Genomic DNA, 22,765 nt, shown 5'->3' with positions numbered 1-22,765 from the left:
TTAAACTTCTAGAATTTGCACGGAACAAGAGACTCGCAGTAATCAGTTTCCTCTATTCCCATAAGAAATCAAGAACTGCAACTTGGCACTCTCAGATGATTTGGTCCATAACGAAATTGAATTTATCCTGATGCCAAGGCGCTTCAAATTCAACATCAACAAGGGTAAAGCTAAGTAATATACAGGAGCTAACAGAGGCAGCGACCATGGCCTTGTCTTAATGAGCCTGAACTTGGCTTTGACTTGGAAAAACTGCAAGACCCAAACACTACTGATATTTTCAAGGCCCAAGTTGGAGGCCAGTTTAATTTCCGCTCTGAACATGGTCGGCTTCTGTGTGGACATCAAATAGGTGCAGTTTTAACAGCCAAAGTAATTCTGGAATCATAGGAAGAAAAGAACGAGAACCTATATCTTTGAGACCAAAGAAGGTCTTGAAAAAAGAAAACGTAGTCCCGATTCAGCTTCCTAGTACAAATTATTGAAATGCGACATCGTGAAGATGAAAGCAGCTAAGAAAAATTGGATTGAGGACAAATGCCAAACTCTAACGAAACCAGCACAAAGCGATAACATAAAGCTTATCAGCTACTGAAGACCTTCACCAAGATACGTCAACACAAGACTTCGGTCATCGAAGATAACATTGACCACCCTCTCGCAGAAAGCACTGGTGTTCTAAATGGGTGGACAGAGTATTGCAACGACCCGTACAACTTTCAGCTGAGGACAGGCTCTATGACATTCTGCATTATGGAATCAATGGAGACAACTGATACAAAGAAAAGCGCTAAACCTCAGTCTGTGCAGGGCGCAAAATGGACCCCTGTACTAATAGCACTTACCCGGCAGAGCACAATGTAGTTTCGCCCTCTTTGAAAATCGGCGACGCACTGCTGTGAATTTATGTGCGACATTGTTGCACAACCGCTAAACATTACAACTGTTTACCTCGGCGGATGGGTTGACGGATTGATTCGGGAACTATTCATGTTCATTAGATAAATTGTTTCGGGGATTGCTCATGTGTGTCAGACGATGAATGGTTCATGTCGTAAAGCAGTGCGCCGTGGCGAATTTACAGTGGGTTCTGGTCGCTGGGGTGGGCGAATAAGTGTTCCAGGACATGCGCACTGGGGGAGACGTGGAGGTGATTTACACAGGCGGTGAAACACAATAATCAGCAACAGGATCCAGCATGGGGAGAAGGACCGCGCAACGGTAGACCATGAAACACTAACCTGAAAGGCACCGTACAGGAATATAGCGAGAAATGGTCGAAGCATATATATATAGCAAATAATATATGCTTCTTTCTTCAGAGCTACACAAACTTTGCAGCCAATTTAATTTTCGTTCACTTCGGATCATGGGTCGTAAAATTAAATTTAATATTTTTGGATGAGAATGTTTGCTGTATTTGTTGAAAGTAGGTGGCATAAAAGTGTCCATAAATTAGTTAAAAAGATAACTGCTCACCTGGTTCTTATGCCTATAAAAAGTCGACACAGAACAGTGTCATTAAAATCAAACGGTCGTTACAATTAGACAGATTTCAGTTTCAATAAATTTTTTTTTTGTATATTTCTGTAAATCTGTTGTGTTTCTGAGATTCTTAGCAGATATTTAATAAAATTAACGTTGAGAAAACCATTTGTTATACACAACTTCCGTCGTCTACTAGACAAAAGCGATTATCTCGGTGATAAAAGTTTCAGAAGTCATCATAATGATTGTGGCTGATAACATAGAAGAAGGGTACCTTTCAGGTTTCAGTAACGAGGAATGAGCGATCAGACTATCCTCCACGCATGTTGTGGTGACGTCACAAGAAAGGGTTCAATAGTTTTTTGTTTTTTTTGTGTGTACACGTGTTTATGTACTGATAAGTGCGTTCAACTCTGTGATTACCATGGCTATTGCTTTAAGTAATTGCATAGTAAATGCAAAATCTCTTTACTTTATTCCGTCTTGCATATACTTTTCCTGTGTTTGTTATTACTATTCTTTTGTAATGACGTAGGTGGTGGATGGAAGTAGCTTCCCTGTGGAAGGTGGCGCTGCTTCCTCTGAAGCAATCATCGTTAGAAGCGTGTAGAAGAAAAAGTAAACCGAAAATCGCTTGCTTTGACCAAGCACAAATAATACATTTTCCATTATGGCCGCAACAGAAGTGGCATGGTATTGTACTAGACATTTGTTTGATGATTTATGTTTCTATGGAGAGTATTTAAAGAGAAATTAAGGTTATAATTGATTGATTGTGTAGCTTGTTACTTCTCTTAACAAGATGGCGGCTTACCCGTAACACTCGATTAGTATTTTCATGTATTTCTCACCAAGAGGGTTTACAAATGGAAATGTAAATGACATTTTTCCCATTATCAGAACAAAATGATTTTACTGTTGTAAATTTTGGTTCTGTTTTATTTTTTGTGATTAGAACACTATATCACTGGTCGTGGTAGACCATACGGCATTGTTAGTAAACGCCTCAAGCTGATCTTGAGTTATGAGATCTTCGCGGAAGGTTTTGTAAGCTGTTGCGTAATAAGCTACTTAATTATTCCAGGATTTAACTGCTGGAACACTGTTCGAGGGAAAAACCCAAAATCTGCAGCTTCGATAATTTCTAGTTTCTAGACACCTATATTTCGCCAACCATTAATTTCGTTTGCCTCCAGAAGCTTTACAAAACTTTTGTTTCAGGCCACCTGTGGGAGATATGCAGCAAACAGAAATGAAACCAGAATGGGAGACAGCAAGAAAGGCCCTTGAAGCTGTACAGTCTTCCTCCCCATCAAAAGGAAATAAAAAGAAAGGAGGCCAAGAACATAGCAATGCTTTAACAAGTGAATTATTGAGTGCACCACCACCACCACCACCCCCTGGCCCACCTCCTCCACCACCACCACCAGATCAAGGGGCACAATATGCATTTTACCCACCACCAAATCCATATAATATATACCAACAATATGGCTACCCGTAAGTGATTCTATTAAAAAACAGATGTGTGATAGCAGTAACAAATGCATTCGGAACATTGTATGACTATTATCATAACAAAGGAGTTTCATCATTATTACTCCAATTTTTGTTCCCTATCTAGTTTAATATGTTGTAGTATTGGCAGTTTTATCTATAACTTATCTATATATTTCACTTGTAGCATGCTAAAAAGTGTGTTGCTGAGTTTGTTTCTTTCTTTTAAGAGAGCTATTGAACTATTAATTTTAGAAATATGTTCCAGCTACAGTTATGGTATGCAGAACTATGCACCAGTACCACCACCTCCACCATATGCTGATATGCAGGTGAATTTTTAATCAGCAAGGTTAATCTTAAGACATTCTTGATGAATATATATTTTCTTTTGGAATATGTTGACATCAATTGTAATCTTTTTAGTTTTTTCCCTTTTTTTAACAGACGCTTTTCAAGTCACTATCTATATGTATCAGATTGTGTAAACAGTTTGAGAGTTTTAATCACCATTAAATGGCTCAAAAATATTTACAGCAACCTACCTTTGGCTTCATTCTATATTGACCAGGATTTTTATTATCCCTTTTAATTTTTTTAGACTGGAGGCTATGGTTTTCCACCACCCATGGGTCCACGGATGAGTGTCCATTCTAATGGCATGGACCATCATTCCTCATACCATCAGAACATGGTTGATGGAAACGACATGAGGGCTTCCTCACAGTCTGAATCACGAGGACTTTCACTTGATGTTGGGTCACGATTTGGACAAAGTGAGTCTTACAAACAAGCTACTTTTACTGCATTATCACAATACCACTTTAATGAATTTCTAAGGACATTAATGGGAGATTTTAAATTGCACAGTATTATAAATTAAAATAATGCCTTTTGTTTGGCTGTTATTGATAAGTTTTCCAAGATCACAACAACAAATCTTTTTGTTCTTATCATACATTACAATTTTAAAAGCTGTTTATAGTAATCAAGTCATTTTAGTGGTATTAAGCTCCTAAACATTATAGTGACTCATGTAAGCATGAAGCTTTAAATCATGTTTACTTTTTGGTTTCTCTGTTTTTTGTAACTTTGATAAGTATGATAAAAATTAAAATTAGTGTATTTCCCTGAAATGAACAATAAATTTATATAAGACTTTAGCCATGGCAGTAAAAGTAGCATTGGATGAATGTTAATGAAAGAAAGCAAACTTAATGCTTAAGTTTTTTATTAAAAAAAAAGCAAGATTCATTTCTGAAAAATATGTAAATTTTTGTTTCAGAATTGCATTTAACTTTTTTTCTCTACTTCAGAATGGCCAGGGCAAGGTATACGCTTTCAAATCCCAAAGCGAAAACATGTGAATCAAAATACTCCAGCAACCAGCCAAAGCTCTGGACCTAAGTCCATGGGGCAGATGCATCCAATGATGCAAGCTGCAGCTCTTCAGTCACGTTCCCTTGCCAAGAGACACAGTCCATCAGAAAGCCCAGCTAAAGATCAGATAGAAGGCATCAGTGGAGCTAATAGGTAAAGCTGGTGGAGTTTCTTTTTTTATTTATTTTCTTTTAATTCAGCACCGTTTTACTTCCATGCAAACTTATTTATTTTAAATGATTTGTTGTACATTTGGTTGATATTTTTCATCACTGCATAACCAGATTTATTGAAATTTCCACTGTGCACCCGATATTGAAGTACTACTCTCAAGTTTCCATTTCCATCCAAAAACTATTACAATTTGTTCTGTGACTAAAACAGGTTACGATGAAAAGCTCTAGAAAGATTAAATATATCATAAAACAAGTGTACTCATTGTGTGAGGGAGGGAGGGTGGGTTAGGGGGAGGCACTCCTCACTTAAATTGTCAGGAGCAGTTGTTATCTACACATCACAATGTCTTTCAGCACATGGTATGTCCTAACTCATTTTGTTTTGCTGTGTAGTCGCATTTTGCTTTTGCAACATTTGAGAGTATTTCTCGTTTCGAGATTTATTCTTATCGCTTATAAATCAGACTATTTAACAAACTGCGTCAATCATAACTGAGCTTGAATGAATCAACAAATGTCTGCCATTTTACTAATGGCAGAAGTGCTCATCGTGATGGTTATAAACCAATTGGATCATGTTGTTTCAAATTTATTTACTGGAATGTACAATGTCCGTCTACAGTTGTGAACACTTGTAAATAGCTTTGAAATTATTTTTAGCAAATGGCTTTCAGGTGTATAACAAGCTAGGGGAGAGAATGCCTATTCTAATTTTTGGCTTAGTGCAATCATGTGCATAACTAAGACTCAAACAAGAGATTTTTGCACAAGGCTTTGAAAGAAGATGGGTGAGGGTAGGTGTGAAAAATGAATTAATTTACCATCAAAACATATACTTTATAACAAAAAAACACATGAACCTTATTTATTATATATCAAAGTATTCGATCAGTTCGCCTAAACGCTGTTTTCTCAAGCCACACCTTACCTTAACATATGTAGATGTGTAGCATTTTCACAGAGATCTTTAGGAAGTTTTGTCAGTTTCATACATATTATCATCAGTGGGCATGTGTACTAGTTAACCATTAATGGTCCACTTGATTCCTTTCTGTTTAACAGAGATGAAGACAAGACTAATGCGGCCAAGGAATGGTCTCCTGAACTAAAGTATGTTATACTGGTGTTTTCTCCCAAAATTTTAATAAAAATATGTCTCCTGACAGAGTTCGCAGGGTCCTTACCTATCCTTACAAGTCCTTACGTAGAGAATTTTCGCCATAAGGCCTTATAAGTCTTTATATTTGCCATTCGGTCCTTACACATCCTCACACACGTCCTTACATTTTCTCTGTTAATCTTACAAGTCCTTATATCAATAAAATATTTAAACAGATTTATTTTTCATGCGTTTTATAAATCCACAAATTTATTTTCTGAGTCTACTTTGGCGGAAAATACAGACAATTCTTTGCCTCACCGCCATTTTAATTACACAACTGTCAAGTCTCGTTTGCGTCAAGAACTTAAGTTTCACGATATTTTAGTCTTGACAGATGACCACATTTGTGTGTTGTCTTGACAATTCAAAAGATGCCGGGGAAGTGTTCTTTTACAGAGAACTGGCTAAAGGAAGAAAAATATAAAGACTGGTTGATAAAAGACTCTAAAGATAAACATTGTGCACAATGTGCTGCCTGCAGAATGTACTTGAATCTTTCGTCAATGGGGAAAGTGTTTTGAAGAAGCACATTAACATTAACGGTGTATGTTATCAGCGCGCTAAAGAGACTTTTTAAGTTATCTAAATAGGCATCATAATTAACTCTTTGATTTAGCTATTACTAGAATAGTAATACATGTATTTCAGAACATAGAGAAGATCAAAGATTCATAAATAATACCTCTTTCTGACCGTACATGAGAAAAAATTAAGCATTGATGACTGTCACTTAGGTCCTTACAAATGCATGAAAGGTCCTTACAAAGTCCTTTTAAGGTCCTTACTTGGCACCATCATTGATCCCTGGGAACCCTGTCCTAAATGTGTTTCGAGATTTTGGCAGATTCTCTAATTTAAAAAATTGTGCATTAATTTTTTATTTTATTTTTTTTTTGCAGGGAATATGTTCAGAGAGCTTTTGCATCTGCTCAGAATGAGACAGAGAAAGATCGCATGGAGGCTTTGTTAAAAGAGAAGTTGCAACGAGCTTTTGATGATGGCAGTGCAGCCACTAAAGATTGGGCCAATGAACCATTACCTGTGTAAGTTTATTAAAAAGTTAATCTAAAAATTAATAAAAAGCAAACTTACCAAGAAGCAGTGTCATATTCCAATTAAACATAAAAATGGATTTGTGTGTGTGTGTGCTGTCATTTACAAAGAGACCAAATATAATCAGCTTTTTCAACAATGTCCCATGCGAAACCTTATAGCACTTCATATAAGTATGACAAATACAATGGCTAATAACTGAAGACGACAGTGAATTATGTTTGTTATTGCTGTTCTCAGGTAAACCTATGCAATTTTGGGAAAAGAGAAAGCTTGAACTTTGCAACAACAAAAAAAGTGATGAAAATGGTCTTTCCCATGCTTCCCAGAAAGGCTTATTTGTGGCTCATTGTGCTATAAGGGTTAAAGAGCATTTAGGTCAGGGGTATACTCCAAAACTTAAAACCTTTGTTTTAAGTATCTTTAATTGTTGTTTATTATAGTGAATGGAGGGAGCGGTTATTTTAACCCAAAACAAATGGATGCCTAAATTTCAGCATGTACACTTAATGCTAACCTATGAACACAAAAATAAATGATAGGCTTTTTTTTTATTAAAAAAAAACTGTTTTAAGACTAACATTTGTGCCATTGTAAGATTTTTTTTCCTTTCAGTACATTTGGCCAAGTACCGATTGTTGTTTAGTGTGATGTTGGCTGAATGTCTCTGTTGGTAATATTTGACATTAGTTGCTCCTTGTGTCATCAGTGATCGATTTGTGTTTTAGTTTTGGGTTGATGTAGTTTTATTATGGAACGATATGGCAGGGTTTATTCAATTCAGGTTGCTGGTTAATATGGCTAGGGTGATATGGTTTTGGGTGGAAATAATTGTTGACACAGTGACCAAGCAGTCTCTTTTATAATATACTTATTTATTTTATTGTATTTCTGCTTAGAGTTGTAATATAGAACAAACACTTATAAGCAGTCTATTTTAAAATGTACTTAATTTATTTTCTCAACACAAGACTATTGCAAAAAAGTTGTAATATAGCACAAACTAGGCACTGGGGAGGTACTTCTAATAGAGATGACATTAATATGGTGAAATATGTTCATAAAAATTGTTTGGGTTATATCTAAAACAGCTGCAATGATCTTAATGGGAGGTTTTTATTGTATTAGCATCGTTCGTTTAAGAAGGATGAAAGCATTGTTAACAAGCAAACACAATTTCTGTTGTTTCTTTTTTTGTGCAGTCTAAATGGTGGATTTGACTCGCTTAAATCTTTTGGCCATTCACCTGGGTCAAGATTTTCAGGTTCTCAGATGTTAAGGGGAGCCAAACGCAGTCGTTTTGACATGCAAAACAAACAGCAACAGCAGCAGCGACCACCACAAGCATATCCAGTTGCTCAGACACAGGGTCAGCCTTTGGGATTCTCTCCCAAAAATAGGCCTCAAGGTCGGCCATATAATCGTGATCGAGTCCCTACATATCGGAGGTCGTACAGCAGGTCATGGTCAGGGTCATCTTCAGGGTCTAGGTCCAGATCAAGATCTAGGTCCAGGTCAAAATCCAGATCATGGTCCAGGTCAAGGTCCAGATCTCGTTCTCCTCGATCCAACTTCACCAGGAATTTCCGAAAGAGAAAAGGGTAATACTATTTTCACAGCTTGTTTTATGATACTTGGTTTTTTGTTAATTAAGCATGTGGTCATTAAAGATGAAGACAAGATATCTTGGTGTATCAGTTCTTCAATAATTGATATCTGACCAAAAATATTCTTTCATTTGCTGAATTCAGGGGTTGGGGTACATCAAATTTCTAGACCACATGAGATACCAAAAAAGTTCAGGTCATTCTCTAATTTACAAAATCCTTTGGTTGGTATATGATTTATCTTATGGTGTGACCTTTTAAAAAAAAATACCAAGCTTTGACGAAAGTAACAGTTTTCATTGTAGATATGTGAAAACATTTGTGCTGCTTATGTAGTCTCGTAATACTTATTGTAAAAATCTTTAAAGATTCTCATATTTTTGGACTATCCTTATGACCTTAAATTTATGCATTTCTAAGTAAAACTACATTTTTATTTCTGTATCACATGCCTATCTAAAGTAAGTTTTAAAATATATATATTTTGTGGCAGATCACTTAGAAAAATGTCTGGTAATATTTGTAAGTTACAAAAGGCATTCTTCCATGTGATTTAAGTCAAATCTTATATCCCAGTGTCATGTTTTATTTTCACTTTTTTAAAAAAAAACTTGGAAGCCATTAGTGCTGCGGTTCTCAAACGGTGGGCACGCCACCCTGGGGGGGATGCGACGTGCTTACAAGGGGGACGCGAAGGTGGTCATTTTTTAAAAGTTTCTTATACTGGTATTAGTGAAATTAGCTTACATTGATGGCTAAGGGGGGGACACGCAGACGTACCTTTGTTCGTCAGGGGGGCGTCACAAGTAAAAGGTTGAGAACTGCTGCATTAGTGTTTTCATCTTCCCTGTTTCTTTTCTCTGTCTATGGGCTTCAGGCATAGCCTCCTATTGTGCTTGCCTACATTCTTTAGATTAAGCATTGTTTCTCTTAGGATTATATTGCTTATTTATTTTAATGATTTGTCCGTTGTTACAGCTGATAAAATGTAGACATTTTTATTGTCACCATATCAGCAGTTTTACTAACATATCCGTTTTATGTCCAGCATTGGCGCCTAACATCAAATCCCATTTCCGTGTAATATAGAGCAAATGGGTCTAGAAAACAAAGAACTTTTGTAATTCTTTCTGCTGCAAAAACAGGCAGGGGTAAAACAGAAATATCTGATACGTCATGCAATGGGTGTACTTCGTATTTCGGGGGTGACGAAAAAAAAGGGAAATTAATTGTGCACTTGCCTAAACAGAATTCGTAGTCTGTCTCATGGCTGTCTTTGTGATATAGCCTTTAAATTAGTTGCTGGAATGGTATAAAACACAACCAACCAAGGCGGTCATTCGTTGTTATATTCTAAACCTCGTGAATTTTTAAGCAGGAAGATTTTGCTATCAGAATTTTTTTTTTTTTTTGTTGAAATCAGGAACGAGCATTATTTGCACTTGACTACAATGTCATATCACTGTGTGGCATTTCCCAACACTTGTTTTACTTAACGAAGTAATCATTACATGTTGATTTTGCGACATGAAAATATTTCCTCCCACCAAGATTTCTTCTGTTCACTCATAAATCATATCAAACTGTACACTGATGATGGAAGTGCTCATTGCTAGGGGTACAAACCAATCAGATATCATTTTAAATTTTTAAAAAGAATCTTCCAAATAGACTTATATAAAGAAGTCCTGTAAAATTCCAAAATTGCTTCTGAACTATTTATAGTTTAGGGGTTTTTTTTTTTTTTTTTTTATATAGCTAGTGAGAATAAAACCCTCCAATGCCAATGATACTTTAGGCTTTACATGATCATATGCATATCCAAGGCTCAAGTAATTTATATGGGGCTTTTAAAAAAAATCAGTGCTGGTAACTTTGGAAAATGATTTATTTAATATTAAAACAAATTTTTCAACAAAAATATGTGTGAACCTTATGTGTCATACAAAAATTTGATCTCTCAAATAGGACCAGGTTATCATAAAATCCTCTTTCTTTTTTTTTTTGAGCCACTTTTCACCTTAATGATGATTTATATGTAAAAATGCCTTGCAATTTGCAGAAGCAGCAGCAGCCATAGCAGCCAACTCTGCAACACCAGATCATGATATTTCAATATCTGGAAGAATTGCCAGAGGTAAAGCACGTAACAGAGGTCGAGGTCGTGGACATGGAAGAGGTAGAGGCCAGAATAAAGACACAGAAGACAGCAAGAAATCTACTCTGGCAGGCAAGAAGAATACTAAAAAGAGTCAGCAGCAAAAGAAGTGAGTAATTCTGTGAGAATCATCAGAATAACATGATTAACTTTTGACAACGCATGATAACTCTTTCATGCATGTATACCCTACACTTTGTTGGTGCACCCTAGACACATACTACATATGAACATGTTGGAGCATTAAATTTGTTTAAACAGATATTAAGGATGTGAAATGTTATAATTAGGCTAGCTTAACCATTTCCAAACAACTATTTCTATTAGATCATAAAAAATGTGACTTTGACAAATGTTTATAAATTTCTTATTACTACTGTCCTTTCTGCAGAAAAATAGCAAGCTGAAATGCAGAGTGTTGTAGTTTTTCATCCTTATGAATATTATTTATCTTTACTTGATTTGACTACATCTGTATATTTCCAACAGGAATAGACTATATTGGGGTGACAGCTGTGTGTGAATTTCTTTGGACATATTTCTTTTGGATTTACAAAGTTTATTCTTGCATTTCTTATCTTTTGTCTACCTGTTTCAATAATAATTTCAAACGTTTTGGGGTAGCTAGTCAACATTTGGAATTTGTCTCAAATGAGTTAAAGATTAAATTTAACTTTCTTGGTTCTTGACGCATGCTGCAAATTCTTGGTGGTATGCAGCCAGTTGATCTTTTTGAGTAAATTATCAGTATAGCAGCATGAAGAAAACCATCTCCTGGCTTAAACTAAAGAATATCTAATATTTTAAATAATAAATATTTTACACGTTATTTAAATTTTTGTTTTTTAATTCACTTTTTATTTGCCTTCTGTACACTGGGGTGGTACACAAAGGATTCATCTGAAAATTCTGATCACACACTAAACATTCTAAATCCCATATTATAAAAAAAGAAATCGAAAGTAAATAAAAATTCTTAAAACACAACTAAAACAAAAGTGAAACAAAAATTTTGTAAAATGCTTCAAGAAGTTATGAATCGCTAACGATTATATGGAGACTTTTCTTAGTTGTGACTAGTGGCTGCATAGTTTAGATAATTCCATTATCTTCTTACTCCACGTTTTGAGCAAAGGGACTCATCATCTTAATTGAAACTTCAGCTTCAAAATCTGATATTTCTTAACTAAAATTAATTAAATCACAAACACATAGAGCTGCTCACATCTTATGTATACAAAGAGTAATGTCAAAAGGAAAGAAGGCCATACGATCCTTTTTTTCCTTTTTCTTCTACTCAAATGTTTTAAAAACTTTTTGTACTTTTTTGGTACAATTATATAAATTTATAAATATATAAATAAATATGTAATATAAATATAATATAAATTTTTAATTACTCCTAAATCAATAAATGAAAGTTTAATGTAAAGTTTTAAAATAACTGAGCAGCATTTTATGGTGAGCAGAGTTTGAACGAACCCTATAGTAAGAGTTAAAGGAATATCCAGTTTTGTAATGGTAGTGCTTTTATTTTAAACAAAATTTCAAGTATTTTTCATGGTCTTGCATTATGAGTCCCACTTGTAAGTATTGGGTTCTTGCATCTTAAATTCTTTTGGTATTTTCAAACAGCACAGTTCCCTAGCCTTGCATTTTGTGCCTGTTGCAGGCATTTGAAGTTTGATTATGAAGACCCAGACAAAGCTGAGCGAATGTTGATAAGAGCTGCTCGGTTTGGTAACCAGTTGCAGTCACCAAGCAGGAGAAAGCAGACCTTGACTCTAACCATCAACACCATGAGTGTATGTTTACCTAGCTTTGTTTGCTTGTGGTTGTGTGAACATCAGAAGCATAAGTTGCATGAAAAAAAAAAGATTTATTTTGGAATATTTCCTAATTTTGTGATCTGTACCTAAAAGACTGTGTGCAGGCAGATGACTCCATTGGTGTGTGATGCTTTCCACAATCTTACATAGCTTTCACAGGCTTCTGCAGTGTGTTCTCTTTCTTAATTCTAGCAGGCATAATACCCAAGGCTGTGACCATTTGATAATAGTAATAAGCAGTAGATAAATATTGCTCCATGTTTGAAACTGTCATATGAAGATTATTTTGAAATGCAGGTATCTATCTCAAAAAGAGACTGTTTATTTTAAAAGTAATGCTGAATAGGTGTGAAGGGAATGGGCGACTACTGTGTGAAGGTTGGAATAGGTACTGGCACACCTGACTCCCCCGCTAGCGAAAAGTGGGTGATTGCATGGGGGAAAAAACCCCACTCATTTTTCAAGCCAGAGTATTTTATTGACCATCTTTTGAATCACACTAAATAACTTTTCGTCATCTGAACAGATTTATGTGACTGAAAGAATAGTGTTGTATTTTCTGAGGATTTTTTTTTTTTTTTTCTTATCCCAGGGTGGAGATGAAGAGGAGGTGGATCTTGGGGAATTCACAGTGGTTGGCACTTGCACAGATCTTGAGAAACCATACCTTCGTCTTACTTCTGTAAGTTGACTAAATATTATATATAGAGAGAGATGTTACCTCTTGAAAGCATACTTTAGATTACACATTTCATTATTCATGATGCATTTTTATACCTTAACATCTCCCATTGTAAATTTGTTATATGCAAGTTAAGGAGGCTTTACCCCTGAGTGAATTGAATATAGCCTACAGTCCCCTCCTGATAAAAATCTTGGACCAGAATTATTGAGTGCATTATTGCTCAAGCCATTAAAACCATTTTTTTGACAGTTTTAGTAAATCTGTTGTCATACTTGAACAGTACATGGTATGGGAAATAACTCTGTAAACTTAGAGTTTTATTCTAAAAATTGCACTGATGATTTGTGAAGTTCTGTAACTTAACCTGGGTTTTTACATATGTTTAACTCCTTCATTTACAGGCACCAGACCCCAAACAGATTCGTCCACCAGAGGTATTAAAGAAATCTCTAGAAATGGTTCAGGAAAAGTGGAAAGTAAAGCAGGATTACCATTATGTGTGTGAGCAGCTCAAATCCATACGGCAGGATCTCACGGTCAGTTTCATGAAAGTGGTTTACAAGGGAATGTTGCACTTGAAAAATCTTCTGTAGTTGTGCCACTCTTGATTAAGAACTGGCTTGCTAAATTTACATCTGCAACAAATATAGGGCAAGACAGGGCTCAAATATTGAAAAGAAATGTTTATGTTATCAGTACTGTTTTGCCATATTGGTGTAACTTACCTTGTGGTGTCGTGGCTTGCACGCCTTGTCAATCCACAGAGCTATGCCAGCAGGAGCCTTGTGCTTCTGGTAGGTCTAACCAAACCGAACAGGTCTGTCAGGGTAGAGGCCAGACTAAAATGTTGCACCCTGGCCCTCCAGGTTAGAGGTTTTGCTTTTGGCTAACAACCCACTTGTCAAACAAAAGCTGTTACAGAAACAGCAACAGTGCATGTTGCGGCCCTATGCACCTCGAGAAGTAACAAGGAATAAACAAAACACTGCTTTGACTAGATTTTTTGACCCTTAAATAAAATTTTAAAAGAATATTATGCCAACCAGTTGTCTTGAAAACCATCCAGGATGGCACCCAAACTAACATTTAAAAGCTTATAACTTTTGTTCTGTTGTGAGTAAACTCTGTAAGTGTTGTTTTGATATTGTTAGCTGAATGGAATGTCTACTCTTTTTTAATATTTGAAGATCAGTAAGAAAAAAACTTTTATTTGATAAAATGATATGACTAATTTACAAAAAATTAAAAATCTTTTCAACTACTTATTTGTTTAAATCAAATGGACGTTGAAATATTTAAATGCATAAGATGTAAATCAAGGAATATGAAATTAGCTGAAAATCAATGTAGTCTTTCTTTTTTTGATATTATTGATTTTTTTTTTGGCTGGTTGCTATGCTCAAAAGAATCTGATCTGTAAAGTGGTTTTTTTTTACAGGTACAAGGTGTCCGGGATGCCTTCACTGTAAAGGTGTATGAAACCCATGCTAGAATAGCAATGGAAAAGGTATGATTACGATAACAATTTATTAGCCAAGTAGGTACTGGTACACAAAATTTATTTTTTTTTTTTATTGGTATTTTTTTATGTTCACATGAAAGTACAAAAAAATACAAGAAAAAGCAGAACCTGTTTCTTTCTCAGCCAGTATTTGAGATGATGCTTGAAAATTTGCATCACAGCTATAATTACCATGGACCATGTTCGAAGCTCACTTACCAAGCATCTTGAAACAGAAGACCTTAGTTGCATTAGATGAGAAATTACCAACAATGACTTTCTACTTAATTGACTGAAAAAATAATTTTCAAAAAGACATAGTGGGGAAAGACTACTTTAAAATCTGGAAAAATGCAAGTTTGCTGTTTATCACTTAGCATAAAAAAATACTTATTTGAAGTACTTTATTTCAAGGACTATGATACAAAATACACCCAAAACATTTACTTCAAAGTAACCATTATATACTACTCTTAATTTTCTTTTCTACAAATTTAGAAGACTTCTTTCATGAGACATGCAACTTGAAATATTACAAAATCAGTAATTAACACACTATAAAGAGCATTTTCAAGAAAGTTGAGTCGTGATTTGCATAAAGTATAGTTTTTGTTTTCTTTTACTTATGAAGTAAAAGATGGTAACTTTATGGAACAAAGAGCTCTTGTCATGAAAGTAGGTTATGAGGCAAAAATAAGAAATTTACACAATTATATACAAACATCTTGAGTGACGATATTAAATTTTATACATTTGACCCAAGCTTTAGGAATTGCATTTTTAACAAACTTTTCCATACCTTGCTGTTTCACAATTCTCATTTAATTGTAAGTGACCAGTATTAATTTCATTGATTTTGTGTGTGTACCACATTTTTCAGTTGAATTTCTCTCTGATTTACAAAAAATAGAGGTGGCATAAGTGTCTTTATTATTGTACACCGATACCTTGTTGTAAAATGAACGCTTGAGGCATATCAACAGCATTCTTGTGTACTGCTGGCCCAAAGACCATGGGTCATTCCAGAGAAGGGCTGAATGCAAAATTAAACTGGCGTGGACTTCCCATGATTAAGCAAAATGTTCTGATTTGCTTTTAAGGATCTGTACCAAACAAAAGCTTACATCTCTATAACTTCTACATTGGATTCAGTAAACTGTATCACTGTTGCTGTGTTATTAGGCATATCTTATGACATTCTTGTGTATCTTTGGCTCGATGTCCGTGGGCCATTTCAGTGAAGCAATGAATGCAAAATTAATCAGGAACTTCCTTAAATTTAGCAAATGTTCAAGCTGCTTTTATGGCTCTTCATCAAAATTTTATTTTGCCCATAGTCAAATAAATTTAACTGTAGTTGTGTAATCACTGCCATTCATGAACATGCACATCTTAATATAGCATTCTTGTGTACTGCTGGCCCAAAGACCATGGGTCATTCCAGAGAAGGGCTGAATGCAATATTAAACTAGCATGGATTTCCATGATTGAGCAAAATGTTCTGATTTGCTTTAAGGATCTGTACTAAACAAAAAGCTTACATCTCTATAATTTCTGCATTGGATTAAGTAAACTGTATCATTGTCACTGTTTTATAAGGCTTATCTTATGGCATTCTTGTGTACTGCTGGCCCTATTTCTGTGGGTCATTCCAGAGAAGGGCTGAATGCAATATTAAACTAGCATGGATTTCCATGATTGAGCAAAATGTTCTGATTTGCTTTAAGGATCTGTACTAAACAAAAAGCTTACATCTCTATAATTTCTGCATTGGATTAAGTAAACTGTATCATTGTCACTGTTTTATAAGGCTTATCTTATGGCATTCTTGTGTACTGCTGGCCCTATTTCTGTGGGTCATTCCAGAGAAGGGCTGAATGCAATATTAAACTAGCATGGATTTCCATGATTGAGCAAAATGTTCTGATTTGCTTTAAGGATCTGTACTAAACAAAAAGCTTACATCTCTATAATTTCTGCATTGGATTAAGTAAACTGTATCATTGTCACTGTTTTATAAGGCTTATCTTATGGCATTCTTGTGTACTGCTGGCCCAAAGACCATGGGTCATTCCAGAGAAGGGCTGAATGCAAAATTAAACTGGTGTGGACTTCCCATGATTAAGCAAAATGTTCTGATTTGCTTTTAAGGATCTGTACCAAACAAAAGCTTACATCTCTATAACAGGGCTTCTGCTTACGCATAAAATTGCGTACAGTACGCATTAAAAGTTCGGAGGACCCCTTCAATTTACGTCAATGGGGTCCCATTCAAATTTGGGCTAAGAACAGGGACCCCTTAAAAATCTGAAGAAGGGGTCCCTGGGACCCCAAAGAATTTAGCCTTAGCAGAAGCCCTGCTATAACTTCTACATTGGATTAAGTAAACTATATCACTGTCACTGTGTTGTAAGGCTTATCTTATGGCATTCTTGTGTACTGCTGGCCCTGTTTCTGTGGGTCATTCCAGAGAAGGGTTGAATGCAAAAGTAAACTGGTGAGGATTTATGTAAATAAGCAAATGTTCTGCTGATTTGTGCTTAAGGATCTATACCAAACAAAAAATTACATCTCAGTAGTTGCATATCAGGTTAAAGTCAACTGTATCATTGTTGCTGTGCTATTAGGCACATCTTACAGCATTCTTGTGTACCTCTGGCCCAACGCACGTGCGTCATTCCCGAGAGAAGCTGAATGCAAAATTAACCAGGTGCACCGCAGCATGGGGTGGTCCATTTATTGCGTTTGATCTTTCAAATTGTAGAAAGTACACCAGGTATTTGTTACACAAACACATTCTGCCACTTTAGAAATACTTCTTGCGTTTTTGACAGGGTGACCATGAAGAATTCAACCAGTGTCAGACGCAGCTTAAACTGTTGTACAATGAGGGCATCAAGGGCCATTGTTTGGAGTTTACAGCTTACAGAATTCTGTATTACATTTTCACTTCCAACTCCCTCGATATCCTTTTGTGGTGTTAGTGTGCACAGATGCTGGGGCATTGGAGTTTTTTGTTGTTGTTTGGTGTAGTAGCTGTAAATATTATTGTCCATAGATGCAGAATTACCTGATTTCAAGAAGATGCAAAATTTCTGATTGTATGGATAATAAGGTATATGAAAATGCATTGTTGCATTGAATAATTTATAATTATTTTGTAGTCGCTCACAATAACATTTTGAGGATATTCCTTGACTCGGTTTAGATATGACAACCGTGATGGCTAGCCTGACACCAGAATCACGAAAAGATGAATGTATCAAGCATGCTTTAGCTGTGCGCGCTGCCTGGGCCCTTAATAATTACCACTCCTTTTTCCAATTATACCAAAATGCTCCCAAAATGTCAGGTTATCTCATGGACTGGTTCGCTGAGAGGGCCAGGAAGAGTGCACTCAAAGCCATCATCATGTCGTATGTACATGCAGTGTTGCCTTTCAGGGGTAGCATGCAAATAGTGGGGCTGTTGGTAGCCTTATCATTGTCAGTATTTCTGTCAGTTCCATTATTGCTAATATGGGTGGAGTATGGTCTTCAGAGTAAATGATCTGAAGTAGTTATTGTTTGCTCTAATACATTCAGCATCAGTCACCTGTAAAAAGGGCTATGCACAGGTAAAATAATTGCTTGGTATGTCAGTTTTGAAACTAGCACAGGTAATGTTTCCATGGATGGTAAGTATTGAACATTCAAAGGTAAGGTTTTATGGAATAAACTGCAATTAAATCTACCTTTATTGGAGATACTGTTATTGTGTAGATATAAATGATTTTTTGTTTTAAACAACTTTTTCTTTTTCAGCCATTAATCTTTCTGTATGTTTGTTTCCTTCTTTTTCATCACTCATGTGCTTCGTGAACCGACTTCCCCACCCACTACCACTCTGCACCCGTGTAGGTATCGCCCCATGGTCTCAGTAGAATTGTTGCAACGTGAGCTTGCCTTCAGTGAACGAGAAGACTGTGTCAAGTTCCTGGAAGAAAAAGGAGTCATCTTCAATGAAGAGAAGTCTAAGGTGGATGGAAAGCAGAGTATGACCGCAGTCCAAAGTTTGTGAAGAGGGAGGGAGGTGAGGGTGGAGGGAGGGAGCGTATGATGCCAGCCTCTCCACCCTCATTTCCCTTGGTATTTTCTTTCAAAAGTTTTCACATTTGAAGAAAGGAGCTTTCTACAGTGCCACATTATTTTCGTCAAAGTATTTGGAAACAGCTGCTCACACCAGCAAGCAAGAAAATCTAGTATAAAAGCTAAGAAGAAGTAAGCTTTGAGAGGATTGCCATCGGTGATCTTGCAGCATGGTCCTACTCTTTGTCCTGCTGTTATGCCAAGTTCTGCCTGTGAGTCTTACACCCTAATTTTGTTCCAGAAAAAGCCAAAAAAAACCCGCAATGTTTTCAGGCAGAAAGTGATACAAGTAAGTGTTAGGTTTGATAATATCCCACCTCATATAAAAATGAGAAGCTTCTTGGAATTTCGATCTTTACCAGCAGCTTGGCTTAAATTTTGCTGATAGGTGCCACATGCTGCCTTGGCATCCAAAAGCTTGTTGTGAATCAAGTAACTGTATGGAGGATGGTTCTTTGCACATGGAGGGAAAAAAAGGCATCCTAAACAAAAATAGGACTTCGCTTGTTTTGACTTTTACTCCCAACTGCTGTGTGACATTGATAGCCCCCAAAACTTTTCTTGAGTAAAGGTTGGGAATCGTGCAAAAGCAGAGAGTATTTAAATCTCACTAAATGATGACATAGTGATTTAGTCGCCATCTGTTCTACTTTCCACTGCATCATACTATAGTTGCACATGAAATGGGTGGGGAAGAGGCAAGTATACAACTAGGCAGCAAAGTGTGAAATTTCCAGGATACTTAAGGCAGAGGGTCCTGGTTACTGCAAGCAGAAGGGTAAACAGATTACACTACTACACCATAACGCTTTTTAAAAAAATGTATAGGCTATTTCAAGGCATAAGTTAGAAAAAGAAGGATGCAACAGGCAAGCAAGATGTGTCTTTGAGTTCTGTGTCAACTGCAGGAATCTTCATAAGTTTACTCAAGTTTCTGCATGTATCGTGCTCTTCAGAGGACTTGTAAGAGACTTTTCCTGAAGATTTTAAGTCCAGCCTTTAGTCTTGAGGTATAGTGAGAAGTTTTGGAAAATCCCCTCAGAATTACAGAATGAAAAATGGATTTAGAAACGTTTGTGAATTCCTGACTGAAATGAGTTTGATATCATCATCTCAGCAAATCATGCAACAAAAGCATTTAAAAAATGTCAGCTTGAAGCTGCTTTTCCAGGTCTTCCAAATGTGGCTTGTGCAACAAAAGTCCTGAAGAGCTCTTCAGCCCATCTAGATCACAGTGTTCCCAGCATTACCTTTGCAGTTCTTGAGAAGAAAATCATTGGGGTAGCCCTCGAATCTTCAGCCTGTGGATCATCAGGAAGAAACCAACCACAGGCAGCTTTCATCCCTGACCTTCATTCTCTTGCGGCTACACACAGCCAGTGGTTGCCGTCACTTCAGTTTTGTTTGGCTGCTGCTTTCTCCCGAGTTAGGTTGCTCATCCATGTGGTCAAGCCCTGTCCCAAAACCAAAGTCCCTATGTCCTGCTGTAGTTGGTGCCCATTTTTCCTGTCCCATTCCCAAAGTACCCCTTATTCTGCTGTAGTCGGCGCCCATTTTTCCTGTCCCTTCCCAGTTGTCCCATTTTGTTACCCAGTCTTCTTTCCAGCAGAATGCAGCAGCAGCAGCATGTTATCAACCTTTCAGACTTCTCATCCAGCCAAGTGCCGCACAGTCGTGGTGCTCTCCTTTGCCTGTTCTTCACCTGGTAACATCCAGCGTCATGCTGAGGGCTCACGTCTATCCCGACTTCACTTTCAAGTCACACAGAATCGTTTGTGTCCATGGTGGTGCCATTCTTGATGTTCACCATTGTTACTTTTTTTTTCCCTACCTTTTTTCCTTGGTACATGGTGTCAACACTGCTGACCTAGTAACATGTTTCCACCAAGCTAGATGAAAAATTAAAATGTTCATTATACAGTTCTGATAGATTATGTCAGTATTGTGTAAGTCATTTTGCCTGATTTCTCTTTTGTTACAAGTCTTTCATCATGGGGAAGAGAAGGAAAAGGCGGGCAGGGAAGGAGGGAGTGCTGTGTACATACTCATAAGGTCCACACATTAGTTAGTTTGTTGCTACCAGCAGTGTCCTATCATGCTATTGATTTGATACCAGCAGTTTGTGGGAGATGTTTATGCTTGTCACATTTTGTATCAAGGTTATCAGCGTGGGCAGATGTATGTTGAATTCCTTTTTCAGGTCCATTCAAGGCCAGTGGCTACTGAGCACAATTGCAAAGACTGGTCAGATGACTTAAATGAACTTTTTTTAAAACAACATGCGTCATGAATCTGTGATTGTGTGATAATATATAGCTTGTGGTTTTGTGTGTGAAGACAGATGACTAGCAGTAAAAGATTAAGATTTCAGTCTCTAGTTTGGGGTTCATGAAATTAATGTCAACAACAGGAATAGTGTGTGTATATACATGTTATTTCCTAATTTTTTTTATTATTATTATTGCAGGGGTTCTGATTTTCAGTAAATTACTTCTGTCTATACTTGATTTTTTTTTTTTTTTAAATATCCATGCATTAGCACATTCCAGCATGGTCTTGTCTCTGTGCCTCTCTCTTTCTCTGATCATTTATTTTGCCTTCTTGAATGGTGTAGCAAAATGAAAAAGCATTAAAACCTGCAGCAATATGCTAGTAGTTTGGGTTTTTTAAAAAAAGGTTGGATGGGGTTTTGGCTGAGGGAGCATATAATGCCACATTCTCCTGAAAGAAAACAATACAGCAGTATCTAAGGGAGTTCAACGTCGTGTTCTGAATTATACTTTAATTTAAACACTTCTTCAAAAGGAGGAGGAAACTCTAGCTGGTGAACATAAGTGAAATCATCTGAACTTCGTGTGTTAGAAAAGAATTTTTCTCCAAATAAAATATCTAGATCACCTCCTCTTATGTTGATGGTATACAGTTTGTTCTATTTAGGTTGTTTTAGCAATTCTACCTTGATAGCTGTACAGAGTAGTGCAGCAGCCATTTATGTGTCGATGAGATACCCTTTCTGATAGTTCTAACAAAGTCGTATGAATCTCTTGTGCTAATTTCTTCATATTTAAGCCTGAATGGCTGAAGTTTACATATGTAGGTCTTATACTAAAGATCAGTTTTTACAAAAATGAAAAAGATGTTCTGCAAGTATGATCTATTAGAACTAGAGTTTTTTCCTGTATTTGGGGAGGAAGACAACTTGTATGTTATTTTTGTTATGTAATGTGAAGGTTTAGGTCTGTTAGTATAAGTGATAATTGAATGCTTGTGTGAGTGAATGTTGATTTGTATATATACATAAATTAGCAATGCCTGGCTTTTGTAAGTCTTGTTTGGGATTTCCTCTTGTTGGCATCACTAAAAGAGGCTCAGAACTGTTATGACTTTCCAGTGAATCCCAACCTAGAACATTTGATTGTTATTTCCAGAATTGGATAATGATTAAAATAAATTAACATTAAAAAATATGCTTGACTTGAGTATGTTTGTGTTCACTTGAATAAATGTTATTAGAGCTCCAACAATTGCAGATAATCATGGAGAATTAGTTTGCATTGTGATTTCACAAATGAAGAAAAACATGACATGCAATGCATACACAACTGTGCAATTTAACCACCTTGGTCACTGCACTGGGTATGTTCCTACTGTTGGAGTTGGGTTTCTTGTTTAATTTTTAAATGAACACTTTTTAATGGGGTAAAGGGAATTGAATTTTTGATAATTTAGAACTAGAGAAAGGAAAGATACATTTTAATGGACGAGGAAAAAACCAAAGAATAACCTGTAGATGTGTATCGTGCATCTTTTAAAAAAAAAACCAGTATGACCTCGTACGAGCAGGCCGACCATATAATTGTCAAGTGTTGTTAGAATGTCTTTACTCCTGTCGTTTCTGTAAGGTATGAACAGTAACCATAGGCATTAGAAATTGCACTATCAACAATGGAATTTTAAACAGTTCAGCAGAGGCTATTTAAGAAATTCTAAAATGTATTGCTGCAAATGTCAAACTCTAATGTTGCTGATAGTTTCACCTACTGTTACCATTTTTGTGAGATTATTGCCAGGCTTTTAAAAAAATTGTTTGCTTGTAATTCGC

General features: G+C 36.3%; 1 protein-coding gene across 1 annotated transcript; it reads left to right on the top strand.

The window, feature by feature from the left end:
• The first annotated feature begins 2,028 nt into the window (after positions 1-2,028).
• On the top strand, positions 2,029-22,130 carry LOC112560910 (leukocyte receptor cluster member 8 homolog). Its single transcript, XM_025233024.1, has 17 exons — positions 2,029-2,181; positions 2,710-2,988; positions 3,254-3,317; positions 3,587-3,761; positions 4,302-4,518; positions 5,604-5,651; positions 6,603-6,746; positions 7,959-8,357; positions 8,857-8,876; positions 10,426-10,630; positions 12,194-12,326; positions 12,943-13,032; positions 13,437-13,571; positions 14,474-14,542; positions 17,371-17,500; positions 17,745-17,952; positions 18,436-22,130. Exons 1-17 carry the CDS (start codon positions 2,159-2,161, stop codon positions 18,593-18,595), a joined length of 2,499 nt encoding a protein of 832 aa, XP_025088809.1. The 5' UTR covers positions 2,029-2,158; the 3' UTR covers positions 18,596-22,130.
• Positions 22,131-22,765: the final 635 nt, after the last annotated feature.

This window comes from Pomacea canaliculata, linkage group LG1 (assembly GCF_003073045.1).
Source record: "Pomacea canaliculata isolate SZHN2017 linkage group LG1, ASM307304v1, whole genome shotgun sequence".
NCBI classification, from domain to species: Eukaryota; Metazoa; Mollusca; class Gastropoda; order Architaenioglossa; family Ampullariidae; genus Pomacea; species Pomacea canaliculata.
The sequence above is the reverse complement of the archived record's forward strand: the minus strand, read 5'-3'. Positions and strand labels throughout refer to the sequence as shown.

Excerpts from the sequence above, each read along its gene's own strand:
- LOC112560910 (XM_025233024.1), top strand. The coding sequence starts at position 2,159 with ATGGCCGCAACAGAAGTGGCATG. Across the intron at positions 13,033-13,436 it reads CATACCTTCGTCTTACTTCT|GCACCAGACCCCAAACAGAT; the intron begins GTAAGTTGACTA and ends CTTCATTTACAG. Across the intron at positions 17,953-18,435 it reads CTCAAAGCCATCATCATGTC|GTATCGCCCCATGGTCTCAG; the intron begins GTATGTACATGC and ends GCACCCGTGTAG.